We start from the raw sequence: 18041 nt of genomic DNA, 5'->3' as shown, positions 1-18041 counted from the left end.
TTAATGTTATAAATTATGTATCGTTGTATTTATCATATATTATATATTTTTAAAATTTATACAACACAATTTCAAAGTGTAAAAAAGTGAAACAAAAACCGAACAATCCAATCCAATCCAAACCGCTATAGATTGGATCGGATTGGTTCGGATTTGAATTTAGTAAAAAATTCATTGGATGACAAAATCATAAAACCGATGAGATCGGATCGGATGGTTTTTCTCCTCAAAACCGATCCAATCCAATCCGCGAACACCCCTAGTAGAAACATCGACAAAAATAAAGTAGGGTCATAATTTACATAAACTTGAAATAATATGGGTCAAAAGTGCTTTTTAACCTTACTCATTAGTAATTTGGTCAATAGAGTATCACTTCTTTATCATGTGTTGCAGACCAACAAACAATTATTGCATTTTGTCTACTAAAAAATACACTAGACATTTAAATTGACACATAGTTTATTTTGCTCAAATATATGATAACTAGCACTTTTAACAATAAAATGAAAACTATTAGCAATCGAGAAACAATAACCTTGTATAAAAATTTACTATATAAATAACTTAGTGATTGGATCTCATTTGGGAGTAAAATATAGCACATAAGATTATTATGGACACGTGACAAACCGGCAATTGTAGCATGACTTGTTGATAGTGATATCCCGTTAAAAAGTGGTGATATGTAATATATTGTAGGCTTAATTGCACTTTTGGTCCCTCATCTAACATGATTGTGCAAAAATGGTCCCAAATGTTTAAAACGAGCGGTCAAAGCCCCTAACGTTTGTGCTGTGAGCGATTTAAGTCCCTCCGTCCAATTCCGTGAGTTGACTAACGGAATGTGCTGATGTATGCTTCATTAATTGACGTGGCATGTTAGGTCAGCACGCCATGTAGATAAATTATTGTTAAAACATTTTCCCCCTAAATTAAAAATCTCATCTTCAATCTTCATCTTCCATCTTCAACCTTTATCTTCTTTAACCAAACCCATAAAATTAATCATCAACCTTCATCTTCCAGAACAACACCACCACCCCCAAACCCAACCACACCGCAACACCACGCCCAGCCCCAGCCACAACAACCACACAGCACAACCACCCCCAACCTAGAAGTCAAGAACTCCAACCCTACCACCCCTAATAACCACAACACAAACACTGCAACAAGTAAGCAACAACAGTTGGAAGCGCATGACGAAGCTGCACGATTGGTGAGCAAGAGCACGGTGGTGACTGGGTGTGATTGTTCCTGGGAGATTCACCTCGTATTAGGGCTCGTAATCAAGTAATTTACGGTTTGATCTGGTGTGCGACGAGCAATTGCTGTAATTTTGGGCTCCGAGAAAATCAAATTAGAGAACGGATCTGTGACTCCACTATTCTCCACCTTCGATTTCGTTAAGACGTTGTGTCTCCTCCATGAACGAGTTCTTCCTCTCAAACCCATGGATCTGCAACTTCATTGTTCTCCTCTTCTGTCGTTGCTGTTGATGCTGCTGCCATGGGTTCTTGACTTATGGTGTTGGAGTGGTGGGGTTGGGGTTAGGTTCTTCTTCCTTCTCACCAATCACACCTTAATTGGTGTTATTAGTGGGATTGCTGAGAGATGGGATAGAGGTGCTGCGACCATGGTTGTGTTAGAGAATGAGAGGGATGAAGAAAATGGTATTATTAGTGTTTCTGGTTTTTTTTTTTTTGTGTTGAAGATGAGTCTGAGGATGAAGATGAATAGTCAAAGAGAATTATGATTTTCTGGGATGAAGAAGAGAGGCGGATTTGGATCCACTCAGAAGGAGGTTGGGAAAATTTTATTTTACAAAATAATGTTTTAATAATAACTTATCTACATGGCGTGCTGACCTAACATGCCACGTCAATTAATGAAGCATACATCAGCACATTCCGTTAGTCAACTCACGGAATTGGACAGAGGGACTTAAATCGCTCACGACACAAACGTTAGGGGCTTTGACCGCTCGTTTTAAACATTTGGGACCATTTTTGCACAATCATGTTAGATGGGGGACCAAAAGTGCAATTAAGCCTATATTGTAAAGCGGTGATGTATTAGGGTATGTTTGGTTCCAATTCTCAAACGTGGATCTCCATCATTTTGAAGATGTTTGGGAACTAACTTTGAGAATAGATTCTACGAGTTTGATCTGGATCTCACAGAATTGACTTGGGTAGCTTCTCCATCTGGCTGATCCGATTTTGTGTATTTAACTATTTGTACTATAATTCAGTTACGAAAATAAATTATAGATAAATCTATCCAAACATAAATCACGTCACTTAAACTCACATTACTAGATTTAATTATGACCGAATCCAATTATAGTCAGATTCAATTCTGCTAACGCTGATCTAAACACACACTTAACGGAGGTAGAGACTATAATCGATAATCGATAGTAAGGATCAAAAAAAATTTGGGCTGCCAATAATTTGAGTATAAAAGTAGTGTTAATCCTTATTTAATATCACCTACACTACAGAAAGAATCAATTAGCCAAGCAGCAACAGCAAGAAGTGCTGTACCCTCTCGACGTTTGAAATTAATGATGATCCTTTATGTGATTCTTACCTCTATATCAGTAAGAAGTCTTAATCATGGACAATTTAAGTCTAAAAGTTAGAGAGGTGTCGTGACATGTAGATAAGTTGATTTCATTCATCCTATAAAAGGAATGAAAATGTCATAAAATAAAATCTGTATAACAAATGATGTTTCGTATATTGATTATAGACAATATCATAATAATGATAATCAAACTCTGAAGCAGAGGACATTGGGATCCACATCTTCTTGGAGTATTCCCTGAGGAGGGAACTTGGGGAGGCTACTAGCAACACATTTGGCTGCATCAAAGTAAGATTGATTCCTTATATGCCCTCTTCCTTCTTGCACATCATTGTTCACTTTCTCTAGAGTTGTTCCTAACAAATGTTGACCCTCCTTGGTTAATGCCTCAAATTCCTCTGTCTTCATCCTCCAGCTACCATTTCTCAAATTGAAGCTGTAAAGAGGAAAGAACCTTTGGCCATATAAAGCCAAAAACTCTATGCAACTCAAAATGTACTCAAAATCCTCTTCACTCATATAATATGGAAAACTAACTCGGGTCCATCCAGGTTTTACTCCAATATAGCCCTGCACAAATGTAATAAACAACTTTGGTTCTCAAAAAAATGCTCTAGCACTTAATTTCACTTGCATAGAACTGTTTGAATGGAGGCAAAAATGCACTTATCGAAGCTTATTTAGTGTTTTTCCAGTAAATAATCTTTGATAAGTGATATTTAGTCGGTATCCAACAAACAGGGTCATAATAACATGTAAAAATGATGGTGGAGGAATTTTTACCTCTTGAACTGAAGATCTTATAGCAAGTGATTGAGACTTGTTGATGTTGAGCAAATCATGGCCATAAGGTCCAGCACAAGCACAACCACCTCTAGCTTGGATGCCAAAGAGGTCATTGAGTAGTGCTGCAACAAAAGGACCATGAAGTGGCTTGCCTCTTTGGTTCCCCATTTCTTGCCACAAATTAAGTTCATGGCTATCTCCATCACACTCATTGGTGGTAGAGTAGATGAGGAATGCCAATATAGCTTGTCTCTTGGCTTTTAAGTTTCCCAGAACCTTAATGTTGGGGTTGGTGACAAGCCTCTGAAGTGCCTTGTTAATGTAATGTTGTTCCCTTTTTTCAATCTCTTCATAGCCTATGTACTCTTTCACCCAAAATGCCAAAGCTGCTCTCACTGTTTGGATTATTGGAGGCGTGCCCCCATTTTCCCTATCCTCAATGTTCTCCAAGTATAGTGTATCCTGTATAAATGACACAGTTTACTGATTAACATGTGCAAGCATGCACCTTCTTAGATTCTTCAAAATGTACCTATATACCTCTTTCTGCATTTTCAAAATTTCCAACAAGAGCATAGCAATTTACATACCTTTTCATTGAAGCTGTTGACATAAGTGACAGTTCCACCGCCACACGTGGATGGTGGTGAAGATCTTAACTGATATAAGGCCTTGTTCATGAGGAGCACTCCAGGAGAGTCAGGACCACCAAGAAACTTATGTGTACTCAGGAACACAGCATCATAGCCATCTCTCTGCCCTGACCTCATGTCAATCTCCACATATGGACCACTACACAAACAAATAAAACTATCACTACGTTTTCAAATTTCATAAGATCATATATCAATTTTCATGAACCTTCAGTATGAAATGTGGCAACTAATCATTAGATGTTTGTGTAAGGAAATTCTACCACGTCAAATTCATTTCACAATACATAAACTCATACACATGCCAACAATTCTAACCATGTACCTTGCCGCAAAATCAAAGCATGCAAATCCTTTGTACTGGTGAAGAAGCCTAGCAATAGCTCTTGTATCTGAGTAGATTCCAGTGACATTGCTGCAAGCAGAGAAAGATCCCAAGAGGGGTCGATTCGAATGCTTAAAGGCTTCAAGTTGCAACTTCAGAGCTTCCATATCCAGCAACCCTTGGTCATCTAGACCAATCTCTATCACCTCGGCAAGGCTTTGCCGCCACGAAAGGAGATTGGAGTGGTGTTCATGGGGTCCAACAAAAACCACCCATCTCTCTTCTTTGGTGAGGCTCTTCAAAAGCCTCTCCCTCATGATTGATGGCACAGCTATTCCCAACACTTCTTGCAGCCTCTTGATGGCTGCAGTTGTGCCTGAACCACAGAAGATGATTGCATCCTTTTCTCCACCACCTAAGCATTTCTTAATGTACTCAGTCGCTTCATGTAGCATTTTTGTTGTTCTGCTTCCCACATAACTGTCACAAGTGTGAGTGTTGCCTACACAGGTAATAACAAGGATCAAATATATGCTCTCACATTTGAATTTTGTAGTGTCTTGTCTTCCTATAATTTGCTTGACTAATCTAGAAGATTTTCAAGGAATCAAAAACTACCAAGATGTGAAGTTGCATATTGGTGTCTTAATGTCATATCATTAAAATTTTGTTATGTCAATTAAAAAAAGGTGACAGATAAAGAATGAGACACAATTGGTAAAAAAAAAAAATCTTACCTTAGGAAATGCCAAGGTAATAGTTATCACAGCATATAATATAGATTGGTATAAGGTGTGATGTCAAGTAACGTACCATAGAAAGGAAGAAGATGGTTGATGATGAAATTTTCATTGTAGTGAAGACTACGGCCAGAAGCAGTGTGATCAGCATAGAGAAGTTTTCTTCTTCCAAATGGAGAGTCAAACTCTGCATCATGACCTATGATCTGGGACCTCAACCATGAAAGCTTTTCCTCCACAGATTCATTACAGGGCAGACCCATTTCCACTAGCTTCTTGAAGGATTCAGGGTGGTAACAAAAGTCATTAGATGTCTCTGATATGCTTGATTTTGTTACAACTCCAACCTCATTGCTTGTCTTGCTCTGGTTTTGAGCTATGCATGGCTCAACTAATAACACTGTTTTCTCTGAGAATAAGGGATGTTCCACCTCCATCAACAAGAATTGAATACAGTGATGTATGATTTTGTTTATGTAACGGAAGGAGAAAATAGATGACATTTTTAAGACAAGGCAGAACATTTTGGGCGTTTATAAATTGATAAAGAGTTGATATCTTTATTTTCAGTGGGATGTATATTATGTGCCGGACAAAACCAGTTGGTACTATCCAATTCAGGTAGCTCTGTGTGGTAGTTCCTAACGTTGTTTTTGAACTTCTATGCTGCCCTTTAAATCTCAACATTGTATATTCTATAATTCTATACACTTTCCTTGCATTTGATTTTGGGGTCAAGTTTCTTATTAGCAAAAACTTGTGTACAGATCAGAAACTACGCGCTCTCTCATCCTACCCAATTTACCCACAAGTTTGATGAGGTTGGCATCTGGGTGGACCCACAGAAACTCGAGGTAATGTCGGTTAATTAGGACTGAGGAAAAGTCTATCTTACTTTAGTCTCATTATATTAACCATGCTGGCAGCATCTTTTTCTTTTTTTTTTTTTTCAATTTGGATTCATGTATATTGGTCATCGGAAGAATAGCCTAAGGATCAAATTATTTGGGAAATTTAAAGTATATCTTTTATTTAATATCTCATGTGTATATTGTGCTTTTTCATTTAATTTGATTAATTAATACTTGTACCATTTGAAGTAAATTATTTTAATTAATGAATTCATAACGATAGCTTAGTCGACAATCATGAGATTAATCTCCTTAAGTATGTGAGATCTCATTAAGTGGGCAAGTCACTTTCAATAAATCAAATAATTCTTCATACACATCGCTCGAGAATCAAACTATTTACTAAATGTTCAGCTATCCACGAGCTGTGTCGAAACTTGTTGGTACTAGTGAGTGATTTTTATTTCACATGATATGAGCTTTTTTTATGGGTAGATAACATGATAGGAGTTAATTGGTGAAAAAGAAAATGACAACACAATCCCTAATTTATATGGAAACAACATTTTTTTTGTCAAATGTATATAAGGTCCGGGTACAAGTCAAGCCAAATGATACTTAGAGTTACGAATATGACAAAAGTTACAGGACTCAACCTTGGAAAGTAGCACTTCCGCATAGCACATAAAGACGCACTACAACTCAAGCTAGCATGCTATAAGCCAACAACATAATGTGGCAGGAACCTATCAACATAGTAGCGAAAATAGATGGACCACCAAAAGTGTACACCTATGAGATCAAAATACAAAGATAAATCGAGTGCTTCAAAACCTCATATCACAAGCATACTTTGAAAAGATCGTTTTGTCTTGATGGAGAGAAACAACATCACATAACTCGCTCAGGGTCGTGGGGCCCTTTAGTTAAAAAAAAGGTTGCTGCCTAAGGCCCCCTCCCAAATAAAAGGCCCCCAAAAAATTTGTTAAAAAGGATCCAAGATGTTATATAATTAGACAGGTCCTGAACATTCACTACTCAAAAGGACCCAAGATTCTTTTTGTTGAAAGGTGTATTGTTGTTGTTGTTATATAATTAGACATATCAGAAGTTAGTCATGTGTCTTGTGATTCATTCGCCCGGAATAAAAAAAATGGCAAAATAAAAGAAACAGATGATACTAATGAGTGTGAAGTTGGGGTGATCAATGGGCATATTCATTCATTGGAAATACCTACTTCACTTTTCCTCCCCTTTAGTTCTTAAACTTGTGTATTTCTTACATTCTCTAGGACCCTTGCACTCTTATTTTGACTATATCTGAATTTTCATAATATACAAAGTTTCTTTAAGATTCTTGTAAAAAAACTTCTTTCAACATTTTCGCGTTAGGCCCAAAATACTTGTACACGACCCTGACTCTGCTAGTACGCACTCCCATATACGACACTTGCATGCTTGCTACTTTGGGCCGCCCAGAAAAGGCCCTAAGCCCAAAGAATACCCTGTGCGGAAGAGGTAAGGCAGCCCACCTAGTAAAAGGCCCAAGCCCAAAACCCATGAGATCCTAGTTTTTCCCGCCAATTGAAACACAGAAGCGCGAAAATTCCATTTCCCCTCTCTCTTCGCATTCTTCTCTCAGTAGTGTAAACTCACTCTCTTTCCACTCCAAACCCTAATTGGATCAAACCGAAAAGTCACGAACGCACTCGAGAGAGAAATGAAAGGTGGAACGGTTCAGATAAGCTGGCACGAGGGAAAACCCGTCTTGTCCATCGATTTCCACCCTCCCTCCGCCACTCTCGCCACCGCTGGCGCCGATTTCGACATCAAGGTACCGTACCACTCCGTCGCCTCCGCACTGCTCAATTGATCATGATTCGATTTGATTTGTTGTCTCATCGTGTTCGCAGTTCTGGACGATTAAACCAGCTGGAGCACAGAAGAAGCAGATACCTTCAGTTTCCTATGTCAACAACCTTTCTTACCATAGCTCCGCTGTCAATGTCATTCGCTTCTCTCCTTCCGGTAACTGATTCTCCCATCTTCGCCTGTAAAATGGATCGCGATTTCACACAATGCTCTGTTTGTTGAAGAATTGTTAGTGCACTATGAGGAAATTGTTTAGATCTTTTCTGTAGAAGTTAGATTTTGGTTTTTTGTGTTAACTGGAATGTTGCCACTTGTTCTTCAACAAGAATAGTAGTGATGCTTTGTGTTGCTAAGTTAGAATTTAGTTGGTGATGCTGTGTTGTTAAGACTATAGAGTGATGCTTTGTGTTGTTAACAACTCACTTTTTGAATCTTGCAGGGGAACTGCTAGCTTCTGGTGCTGACGGTACGATCTGGATCTTGACTGTCACTGTTGAATGTGTTTAACGGTTTTTAGTTTTTAGCTTCAGCTAAAATGAGGGATCGATGTTTTGACATCATATTTTTTTTTTCAGCTGGTGAGATGTTAATATGGAAGTTACATTCTACAGATACTGGTCCGACATGGAAGGTTCTTAAGACGTTACGGTATTGCCTTTGCTTTGATTCATCAATGAGCCTTTACATGCATTGTTATAATTTTAAAGTAATTATCATGTAAAAAAATGGAAGTATAATTGTTAATTGAATCTGAATGTCAAACTTTGATTAATACCATTCATAAAGACCAAGCAGATTTTTAAATTTTTGTTTTTCACTGTATCAATTTCCTGGTTATTAAAGATTTTTTGTGTGAATTAGATCTCATATGAAGGACATTATGGACCTCGAGTGGTCTCCGGATGGCGCATATCTCATATCTGGATCAGTTGATAATTGTTGCATCATATGGGATGTTAACAAAGGTAAGAAAGACAACACATAAATGTTCTGGATATGCTACCAATGCGGTAGATGGCAGTTGATATGCTGTGACTATCCCAATTGACATGCTTGGTTTATATTCTTATATCACTTGATCCATGTGTGTCAGGAACTAACCTTCAGACATTGGATTCCCATGCACACTATGTTCAGGGGGTTGCTTGGGACCCTCTAGGGAAGTATGTTACTTCTCTTAGTTCTGACCGGACTTGCCGAATTTACATTAATAAGCCTCATAAATCAAAGGGCATTGAGAAAGCCAATTATGTTTGCCAGCATCTTATTTCCAAGGCAGAACAGCCATTGTTGAAGAATTCTAAGGTTAGCATGTAGGTATCATTCTTATTTATTTTCATCATAGATGGTTGTTACAAAACTGAACATTAGGCATAATTTTCGTAATGCAGTTGACAAAATATCATCTCTTCCACGATGAGACATTACCATCTTTCTTCAGAAGATTAGCCTGGTCTCCTGATGGTTCATTTCTACTTGTGCCTGCAGGTATGTACTTGACCAGGAGTTAGATCTTTGATTCAGTTAATCTTGCTTTTTGCACTTGTTGATGAGCTTTTGTAACTGCATGTAGAGATTCTTTTAGAATTAGGCTAGTGCTTGAAGCTTTCTTAGTTTATAATTTTTCATTTTACTGGAAAGTGGATCAAGTGGTCAACGCTGATTCAAGTGTTAATTGATGTAGTCTTAGTTGCATTGCATGTCTATCAGTTTCTAATTTTCACCCTTGTTGTTTAGCCTGACATCCATATAATTTAATTGCAACTTATAGGTTGAATCATATCCATGGAGTTCTTCCTTTGAGGATCTGAATTCCTGTATATTTTCACCCTTGTTGTATAGCTTTTACTATGTGCCTGTTTATAATCGAAAAGCTCATGTATCACTTTACCTATTTCAGGCTCTTACAAAATTAATACTGCCTCTGAAGCTGTCAATGCAGCTTACATATTTTCTAGAAAAGATCTTTCTCGGTGAGTCTTCCTTCTATTTTTATCTTTTTAAGTGCTGAGTAAAGACATTATGCAAATCCAAAGTGCACTTCTAATTTGTGCTATCTTGATGAACTGTTAATTTTCCATCTTGCAAACTAAGCAGTAAATCTGGATTTACTTTCAATTATCCATGTTAAGCTAGTGAATTAAGTTACAAATAAATAGTATGCTTCTGATGTGTTAGGATGTAAAGAGCAGGGAAAACTAGTTAGGGGCTTTTATAGCAGTTAGGGGATGTTATAGTAGTTAGTTAGTACTTAGTAGGCATAAATGCATAGGGAGAAATCAGGTTAGAGAGGATTCAGTCAGTACATTTGATAGTTTGAGAGTGAAAGGAGAGATCCTTTGAGAAAGGGGAAACCTTTAGGGAGAATTATGCTATTCTCCGTTTCTTGCCTACCCATTCTTTTTCTTTATCTATCTTTCATCTTCTTTATCTGAGTTCCTTACTATTGATGTGTTTTACTTTATTATTTCTCCTGGTATGCAGGCCTGCCATACAACTTCCTTGTGCAAACAAACCTGTTGTAGCTGTCCGGTTCTGTCCCATATTTTTCAAACTTCGGGGAACAGACTCAGGTACATATACCTGATACACTTCTATTTAAGAACGATTACTGTATACATGGTGCTAGGTGGTACTGTTACAAACTTACAATCGAATTGCCTGAGTGGCATAGGGTCAACTTAAATCTGACACCTCTTACTCTACAATTAGTATTGCTTTCGATTCTGCCTGTCTTGAAAAGAATGTATTGCTTAACAGATGTAATTCTGATTTTGTTAAGTGCAGATGGGTTATTTAAGCTTCCATATCGCATTGTATTTGCCGTGGCCACTTTGAATTCATTGTATATTTTTGACACTGAGAACACTTCTCCAATAGCTATATTAGCTGGTCTTCATTATGCTACAATAACAGATATTACCTGGTAAATTTTTAGTGGCAATGCAAATCCTTTTCTGGTTTGAGAATTAACAGTTGTTTTTAAACGGTTTAACTAGTATTTGTTCATAGGTCACCGGATGCTCGTTATTTGGCATTGTCCTCGCAAGATGGTTTCTGCTCTTTGGTGGAATTTGAAAATGATGAGCTTGGATCACCTTTCTCTTTATCAGGTTAGCAGAATTCCTTTTTATGCTCTTATATTTTGACTGTTATGAGGTTTTTAATTTCTCTTTTACACTGTTCTAGAAGGAAAGGTCTCCTACAAGGATAGTACAAGCACCTTGCAGACAGCCAACAATGCTGTCATTATACCATCAGGGAAAGTTGTTACAGTTGAAGCAGAAAGCAGGAAAATGGAAGCAGAAGAGAAAACTGATGACATGGTCATTGAAGAATCTGCAGATATCGGTACAGTCATAGCAGAAAGCAGTAAAACTGTAACACAAAATAAGGTGGATGACATGATCATCGAGTCAACTGGGAATGTTAGCACGGTTATAGCAGATAGTAGGAAAAATGAAGCAGAAGCAAAAGCTGATGACATGGTCATTGAGGCAGCTAAGAATTTTGAAAGAGTTGCTGCAGATAGTAGGAAAGATGATGCCAAAGAGAAGGCTGATGACATGGTCATTGAGACAAGTGGGAGTACTGGAACTGCTGTATTAGACAGTGTAAAAACTGAAGCACAAGAAAAGGCAGAGAAGAATGTATGTAGTTCAGGTAGTGTAAATTTTGGAGAAGACAAGGAAGAGAAACAGTCAGATAATCCAGGTGGTAAACAATCTGAAGCAGTGGAGAAAGCAGAGAAACTGCAATCGAGTTCAGGGAAACAATTGTCCAATTCAAAGAGTACACCTGTATCAAATAAGCCAGCCAAGAAGCGTATTACTCCTATTGCAATCGATCCATGACTTTCAAATCCTGATAAATTCTTTCCATACTGGCCTGTGTACATCTTTTTTTCTCTGCGGCCTGTATTTTCAACTCACCTCCCCTTCCTTTTTTCTTGTTTGCTTTAACATAATTTTGTAATGTAGATTCCAATTAGTGAGAACAATCATCATCATGGAGAGTTCTCCATGGACTTGTTATTCTACTACGTATGATATCAAATATTTGAAGGTAAAGTAAGAGCAGAGTGCCGCAGCAATCGAGAGATGAAATTAGAGAACGTATGAGGTGAGACATCACCAAATCCTGGCAAGAAATCAATGTCTTTCTTCACATCCTTTACTGTGATTTGCTGAAAACAAATTTTGTCCATGATCATCGATAAAAGGTTAATTTTATTTGTGTAATGTTTCTTTTTTTTGAAAAACCTTACACTATTGTGTTATCAAACCTAAAACTTTCCTTCCCAGCAGTATTCCAACCATAAAAAACCGTACATGGAAATTGGCCAAAACATAAAATTGTCATGCGTTTTAATAGTCATGTCAAAATCACTTGAATAGTTGTTTGGATTGAAAGACTCTTGAATATTTCCTCTCGTTTTAGTCTTATTAACTTAAGAGAACTAGAGAATGATGGTTATGTTCCATGTTAAAAATAAAATGAATGTCCCGGTCTGTGAGAAACAAAATGCATTATGCATACCCCATCAACTAATATTGATTGAACAACTGATTTTTGTGAATGGGGACTTCTTTGCAATGTGTACTTTGATACTCTAATAATTTTACCCTTTAAATTTCAGCAACAGAAATGGTCGCAGAATTCTTATAACGTTGACAACAAGCAAAACTAATCACGGATCAACCTTAGCATGCTGTCAAGGGTTTGGTGTGGATTTGTCTCCACCATCAACATGAAGTGGCTCACTAGGCGTTATCCCATGACCAGTCATCAGAACAGTGCTTCCCTCTCAAGGCCAGAAGAAAAAATGACATCCAAGTTGAGCAAAAATGTAACTACGATTTCATTTGAAACAAACCAATATGCCATGGTTAAGACAGGGCAATCTGGAAAAACAATTGATTGATTTACTATTTCTTCTCTTTCTCTTTTGTTATGGCAAACAATAGCATCGTCACGGCCAAAACCAAAAGTCATGACATGCAGACAAATTTGTTAACTCCCAGACAATACATTTTCCGGGATACAAAGAATTGGAAAATCAATTAAAAATATATTCGGTTTCATCTCTTGGTTGTAGAGAACCAGGTACAATCTTAATGCCTATCTGGAACTTACTTTTACAAAATCTGGTGCAATATTGAGTATATTCACAAAACTGTTGTGATCCTCTGAAACCGGGAGCAGCAAGGATACCAATCCCATGTCAAGGTCAACAATTGCAAAAAGAGATGGCTTCAGATTTGTGGAGTTAGCATGAGAATGAAATCTGATCCATATCATGAAGCATCTGAATTTTTTGAGGTAGCCTTGTAATTACTAAGAATGTTGTTAGTCTCTAATCTGCACCCAGAAATAAAGTATGTAAGAATTTTTTTTATTTTTTCCTGAAAAATGATGCATGACAAGTGACAGAAAAGTATTGGCTCTCTCTCTTCCTCTCTGATGTGGCCTAAACAAGGGCTAACATTTTTCATAAAGTGTGTTAAGGTTACTTTTTTTTTAAGAAAAAGTGTCTTTAAGTGAGAGAACATGAGAGATATTTCACATGCGAGGATCCTAATCCAAAAATATAACCCTAAACAGCATGGCATATATGAGAATAACAGCATAGCTCCTGTGCCATGCTTAGGTCAGCCTGAGAACAGGAACTGCATGAAGTGACAATAATTACAATATTTTAAACATAAGACTAGGATACTGAACAGAATGTGAAATTCCTATAATTCAAAAGATTTACTATATAGTTGAGGATTGTCCTAGAAATAGAACTGCAAGGGCAAATACATATATTATGGCTGAACACAGTTACATCTATGGGCAAAATGTTTCTTGCAATTACATTGATTTAGTGATTTCCATTATAAGAAAAGTGTAAACTAGATTGAGTAATATATAGTTAAATATTTTAAATTTTTATATGTATATTGATTTCACAGTCAATTTACATGTAAAGTAGGTTAAAGGGGAATATTTGCCCAATCAAGTGACTATGCCAATAAAAGTTAAGGGGTGTTTGTGCAATTAACCCAGTCATGAATATAAAGTAAATCATGGAGATATGCTCCAAGGTAAAGTGAAAAAAGTATTAGAAGATAACTGAACTTACCATGTGATTCCATTTGCTGAAAAGGGATTTCATATTCAGTAAAAAGTTGGGACAGGATGATTTCATTCCACATATCAGGTACTCCAGGTAGACACCAGTGGCTACAATCCTGAATAGTTGGATTGTCACTCCAGTTACCAACATGTGCATCACTCCGGAAAGCCGACATAGAAGTAACATGGAGAACATTTATAGGACTGGTAACATTCTTCACAACTTCCAAAGCAATGTCTGAAAACAAGCTTTGATCCCTTCCATCAGTTTCTAATGACGGGTACTGGGTCACATTGCAAGTCCTACGGGTAGAATCACTGCAGCAGAAATGAAAGCTGGATAAATAATTGTTGATATAGAGTTATACAGAAGGCATAACCAACATGCGAGATTTCGAAGGTTAGGAAATCCACAGCATAGAGTTCCTTGAAACTGAGAGCACAGTATTCTACGTAGGATTAGCTTGAAGTGAAAAAAACTGCAGAACAAGATAACAGAATATAGTTCTAGCTTATTAGGAAGGCCTTACCCAGAAAATAGATAGTGTTAAGCAGTTATGTAAATAAGAAAGCTACTATAATAGAGCATTATGTTACCAAAATCGTAGGAATACCTCCAGTGAGATGGCTCAAAAGTTCTAAAATAGACGCGAGTTCTATTTTTATCAATCTTTCTCTCAACCCATGATGTCCAAGTTTCAAGTGCAATTTTAAAGGCATCAGGAATAGACATCCCAAGCTTCAGAGAGTTTCCAACCTTGAAAAAGCATCCTCTGGTGAATGCAAGAAGAGGACCAGTTTAAACAGGAACCCCAAAAAAAAGGACTTCATATGAAAACACAGATCATGCCTAACAATTAGAAATTGAATGAATGTTTGATAAATGATGACTATTATATAAGTTCACTGCATGGTTTTCTTCTGATATATATGAGGGTCCTACAATACCCCACTAACAACAACAATTCCAAGTGAGCATAAATAAGAAGACAAAATCGAAGGGTCAATCATCTTGATTTCCAAGAATTGGCAAGGAAAGAATCATCACATCTCTGGAGGTATATTTCATTTAATAACAAAACGACAGCATTTTGGCAGCTCATGCATCTAAAACTCTAAAACCATAGCTTACATTACCTCTTTTATACAATGACATTCAAGAACAGCAAAATCATACCCCTAGACCTAATAAGAGAACAAAAGCTATTATGAGGTATTAAGCAAACTGTTATGTAAACTTCCTTTTTGGTAAACAGTTTTCCCCTTAAAACAAAACCTCTAAGTAAAAATTTCCAATGAATTGCAGTAGAATCAACTATAACAGATATGGTCACAAATAACAACACTAATAGGCTTACTATTAAGATGTGATAAGGAAGGGAAGCTTACAGATCAAAAAGCTTAGATGGCACCCACCAATGTCCAGTGTTGAATATAAGAATATCAGAATTAATCCACTGGTCACTTATATCATCTAACTTGTCCAACAAAAGTGTTGATTTCACCCTCTTTGGTGCATGCCAAGGCACCTTCCCCTGCTGCACCAGGAAAACAGAGCGAAAAAACTCAATGGTGAAATTGAAGGCACTGAACCTGACACCTAAGAATCTAATCCTCTTTGTTATCCTATTCCCATTCACTTCATAAACACTCTCCTTATCCTCCACCCCAGCCATCAGCATACAAATCAGAGACTCCCACTGAGTTCTACTCATTGAATCACCAACAAAAACAACCCTTTTGCTTCTCAGCATTTCCAAAACTCCACGCACATCAAACCTTGGAATTTCACAACCTTTAGGCTTCCACCTCCATGTAAGATAATCCATGTCATCCCTCCCATTCTCTAAACAATCAAATCCTTGTTCCACAAAAGGACACTCTGTAGCATTATACAAAGGGGAATCAGGAACCTGGACCCAGCTTCCATCAAACACATCACAGTTCCTCACTGATCCATTGTTGTTATCTGAAATGAGAGCTTGGTTATGAAAAAACGCTAGCCTGAGACTAGGAAGCAAATACATGTAGCCACCACCAACCGCTACAAAGAAGGAAATCACAGAACCAATAATCACAAGAACCTGAAGCCTGAGAGAAACACATCCGAATCGGTTATGGCTAACATTAACTCTAGGACTTCCAACGCTTAAAGTCTTCCGATTGAAAGATGCAGCCCTGTTGAAGGAAATGCTTCTATTCAAAGCACTCATTGTGACATTCCAAATCCAAAGCCATCACGGTTCATGCAATCACAGAGGAACATGAATCAACAACTAGCATCTCAACAAGCACCAATCAACCCTAGAGGCAAAACTCAATGGCCCAGATGGAAAGATTTAATTTTGGAGGGAGAGGAAGAGACCCAGATGCAGAAAATGGAATGAGGTATAAAGGGTTACAGAAAAATGAAATCTTGTTGGGGATGGAACATGTGTCATCGGAGGTTTGGATCGGTGGTGGTTTGATACTTTGATTTGAAGACAGGACGCGGAGAACAGGGTTGTTGTTAAGACATCTGTTATCATAAGACAAATCACCAAACAAGCATTCAAGCTACTTTTGCTTTCAATGGAAATGTTTGATTTTGCTTAATTTGTTTCTGGTTCATGTTTACAATTTTCTACTACTTAAGAAGGTACAAAAAGGATGTATCTTCTTCTAGACACAATTCTGTTTGAGTCGGAAATATTTATATCACGGTAAGGCTAATTTTTCCAACAATTTTTTTTTTCTATTTACAAGACTCGAACCAGAGACATTTTTTAAGGAAATTCAAGCATGTACGGATGTACCACTCGAACCAACCACTCGTTAATTAAGAAAGTATTCTAAGTAAGTAACCTGCATTGACATTTATGTGCTTACTTTAATGTATATAATAGAGTTTAGTGTGTGTGAAATTTTTTTCCCACATCGAAAAATAGAATTTAGTTTAATTAAAATTAAAATTTTGTTTCATTATGTTTGTAAAGTTGTAATGTAACTCCTCTAAAATGTGTTAACTTTGAGTAATTATTTAATTAATAATATGTGTACATATATACTTTTTTATTAAAGTATTTATTTATAGTTTTGGTTATATCAATTTAAGCGTCATGTAAAAATTAAGATAGAAAGAAACAAAATATAATGAAATTCGTGAAGCTTGTATTCTTGTGAACTTTACTTTGTCAACACAACTTGGTGCATAGTAGATCGCAATCTCTGTGCTTGAATTATTTTTTGTTATCCCTGCCAATTAGTGATTTTGTATGATTATCTTGTCGATTTAGATGTTGTCTATCGTGCATACTAGATGGCATGATTTCTTCCAAATTCCAATTCCAATGATATTAAATTCGAACGGTTATTTGACTTGGTTAGAGTACTATATCAAATCGGGGACTTATTCACTACACTGGATAATTTGTAATATATTAAAAAAATTAATAACATAAGCTATTTCAGAGCTGATGTGTTGCATAAGCAATTTTGTATCAAGCAATTTTGTAACTGCTGTTTTGGCCAAAGTAGTCATAAGGTTTAATATCTTTCTAAAGAATTATTATAAAGATTCACAACCGAGTGAATGTCATGTTAAAAGATCAAGGAAGATCAAAGTGAGATTTATTCCATCAAAATAGCTAATCAAGTAAAGTAGTGCGACCATTGTCTTGAAAGTCATTTACGAAGACTTCATTAAAGTTAAGTTATTCAACTTCATACCATATTTTATAAATATCTTTAAATTACATAAGTCTTACTCATTTTTCTCAGTGAATATTCTTCTAAGACTTTAAGTTTCTCTCTTTGATCTAGAAACTGTCTTAAGCGTCATACTGTATTTTGCATGTATATTCCTTTCTGTGGACATTCCCCACACCTCCATGCGTTGAACCTACATCTCTGACACTAAAAACAAAGGTACTTTAAACTTTTTCTTTATAAGAATTACAATTGATACTGCAAATCAAAATCACATCTTTGACCATAAATACCTATATGTCAAGAGTTGTAAAATTGAGCTAAAAACATAGACAAAAGAAATTTAAGTGGGGTTTAAAAATCAAACTTTAGTAAGAAAAATGATAGGAGTGTTTTCCATCCAAAACTTAGT

The 18041-nt window shown here is 36.7% G+C and overlaps 3 protein-coding genes across 5 annotated transcripts; 1 reads left to right on the top strand and 2 right to left on the bottom strand.

Annotated features, from left to right (window-relative positions):
* Window positions 1-2587: 2587 nt before the first annotated feature.
* LOC130714275 (uncharacterized) lies at window positions 2588-5613 on the bottom strand. The gene is made up of 5 exons (XM_057564179.1): window positions 5173-5613; window positions 4360-4861; window positions 3972-4173; window positions 3379-3843; window positions 2588-3165 (listed from the first exon to the last, which is right to left on the bottom strand). Exons 1-5 carry the CDS (start codon window positions 5600-5602, stop codon window positions 2782-2784), a joined length of 1983 nt encoding a protein of 660 aa, XP_057420162.1. The 5' UTR covers window positions 5603-5613; the 3' UTR covers window positions 2588-2781.
* Window positions 5614-7561: 1948 nt separating this feature from the next.
* LOC130711304 (chromatin assembly factor 1 subunit FAS2) lies at window positions 7562-11896 on the top strand. 2 transcript variants are annotated; one of them, XM_057560862.1, is made up of 12 exons: window positions 7562-7784; window positions 7864-7978; window positions 8262-8288; window positions 8398-8470; window positions 8684-8787; window positions 8916-9127; window positions 9214-9310; window positions 9723-9795; window positions 10307-10395; window positions 10610-10748; window positions 10835-10935; window positions 11015-11896. In XM_057560862.1, the coding sequence occupies exons 1-12, from the start codon at window positions 7671-7673 to the stop codon at window positions 11674-11676; spliced, it is 1806 nt and encodes a 601-aa protein (XP_057416845.1). In that variant the 5' UTR covers window positions 7562-7670; the 3' UTR covers window positions 11677-11896. The 2 variants fall into 2 exon arrangements, with proteins under 2 accessions (XP_057416845.1, XP_057416844.1); XM_057560861.1 differs by having other exon boundaries at window positions 7564-7784; window positions 11012-11896.
* An 831-nt stretch (window positions 11897-12727) lies between these two features.
* On the bottom strand, window positions 12728-16559 carry LOC130711306 (protein trichome berefringence-like 7). 2 transcript variants are annotated; one of them, XM_057560863.1, is made up of 4 exons: window positions 15332-16558; window positions 14557-14715; window positions 13950-14260; window positions 12728-13183 (listed from the first exon to the last, which is right to left on the bottom strand). In XM_057560863.1, exons 1-4 carry the CDS (start codon window positions 16153-16155, stop codon window positions 13179-13181), a joined length of 1299 nt encoding a protein of 432 aa, XP_057416846.1. In that variant the 5' UTR covers window positions 16156-16558; the 3' UTR covers window positions 12728-13178. The 2 variants fall into 2 exon arrangements, with proteins under 2 accessions (XP_057416846.1, XP_057416847.1); XM_057560864.1 differs by lacking the exon at window positions 14557-14715 and having other exon boundaries at window positions 15332-16559.
* Window positions 16560-18041: the final 1482 nt, after the last annotated feature.

This window comes from Lotus japonicus, chromosome 4 (genome assembly GCF_012489685.1).
Source record: "Lotus japonicus ecotype B-129 chromosome 4, LjGifu_v1.2".
Lineage (NCBI taxonomy): Eukaryota > Viridiplantae > Streptophyta > Magnoliopsida > Fabales > Fabaceae > Lotus > Lotus japonicus.
The sequence above is the reverse complement of the archived record's forward strand: the minus strand, read 5'-3'. Positions and strand labels throughout refer to the sequence as shown.

What these genes read in the sequence shown, in the direction of transcription:
- LOC130714275 (XM_057564179.1), bottom strand. Translation starts at nt 5,602, where the DNA reads ATGTCATCTATTTTCTCCTTCCGTTACATAAACAAAATCATACATCAC. An exon ending in CCATCTTCTTCCTTTCTATG is followed by an intron (nt 4,862 to 5,172) that starts GTACGTTACTTG and finishes TTACCTGTGTAG; the next exon opens with GCAACACTCACACTTGTGAC. An exon ending in TGCTTTGATTTTGCGGCAAG is followed by an intron (nt 4,174 to 4,359) that starts GTACATGGTTAG and finishes TTGTTTGTGTAG; the next exon opens with TGGTCCATATGTGGAGATTG.
- LOC130711304 (XM_057560861.1), top strand. Translation starts at nt 7,671, where the DNA reads ATGAAAGGTGGAACGGTTCAGATAAGCTGGCACGAGGGAAAACCCGTC. An exon ending in GCTAGCTTCTGGTGCTGACG is followed by an intron (nt 8,289 to 8,397) that starts GTACGATCTGGA and finishes TTTTTTTTTCAG; the next exon opens with CTGGTGAGATGTTAATATGG. An exon ending in AAGGTTCTTAAGACGTTACG is followed by an intron (nt 8,471 to 8,683) that starts GTATTGCCTTTG and finishes TGTGTGAATTAG; the next exon opens with ATCTCATATGAAGGACATTA.
- LOC130711306 (XM_057560863.1), bottom strand. Translation starts at nt 16,155, where the DNA reads ATGAGTGCTTTGAATAGAAGCATTTCCTTCAACAGGGCTGCATCTTTC. An exon ending in CCATCTAAGCTTTTTGATCT is followed by an intron (nt 14,716 to 15,331) that starts GTAAGCTTCCCT and finishes TGCATTCACCAG; the next exon opens with AGGATGCTTTTTCAAGGTTG. An exon ending in TTTGAGCCATCTCACTGGAG is followed by an intron (nt 14,261 to 14,556) that starts GTATTCCTACGA and finishes TTTCTGCTGCAG; the next exon opens with TGATTCTACCCGTAGGACTT.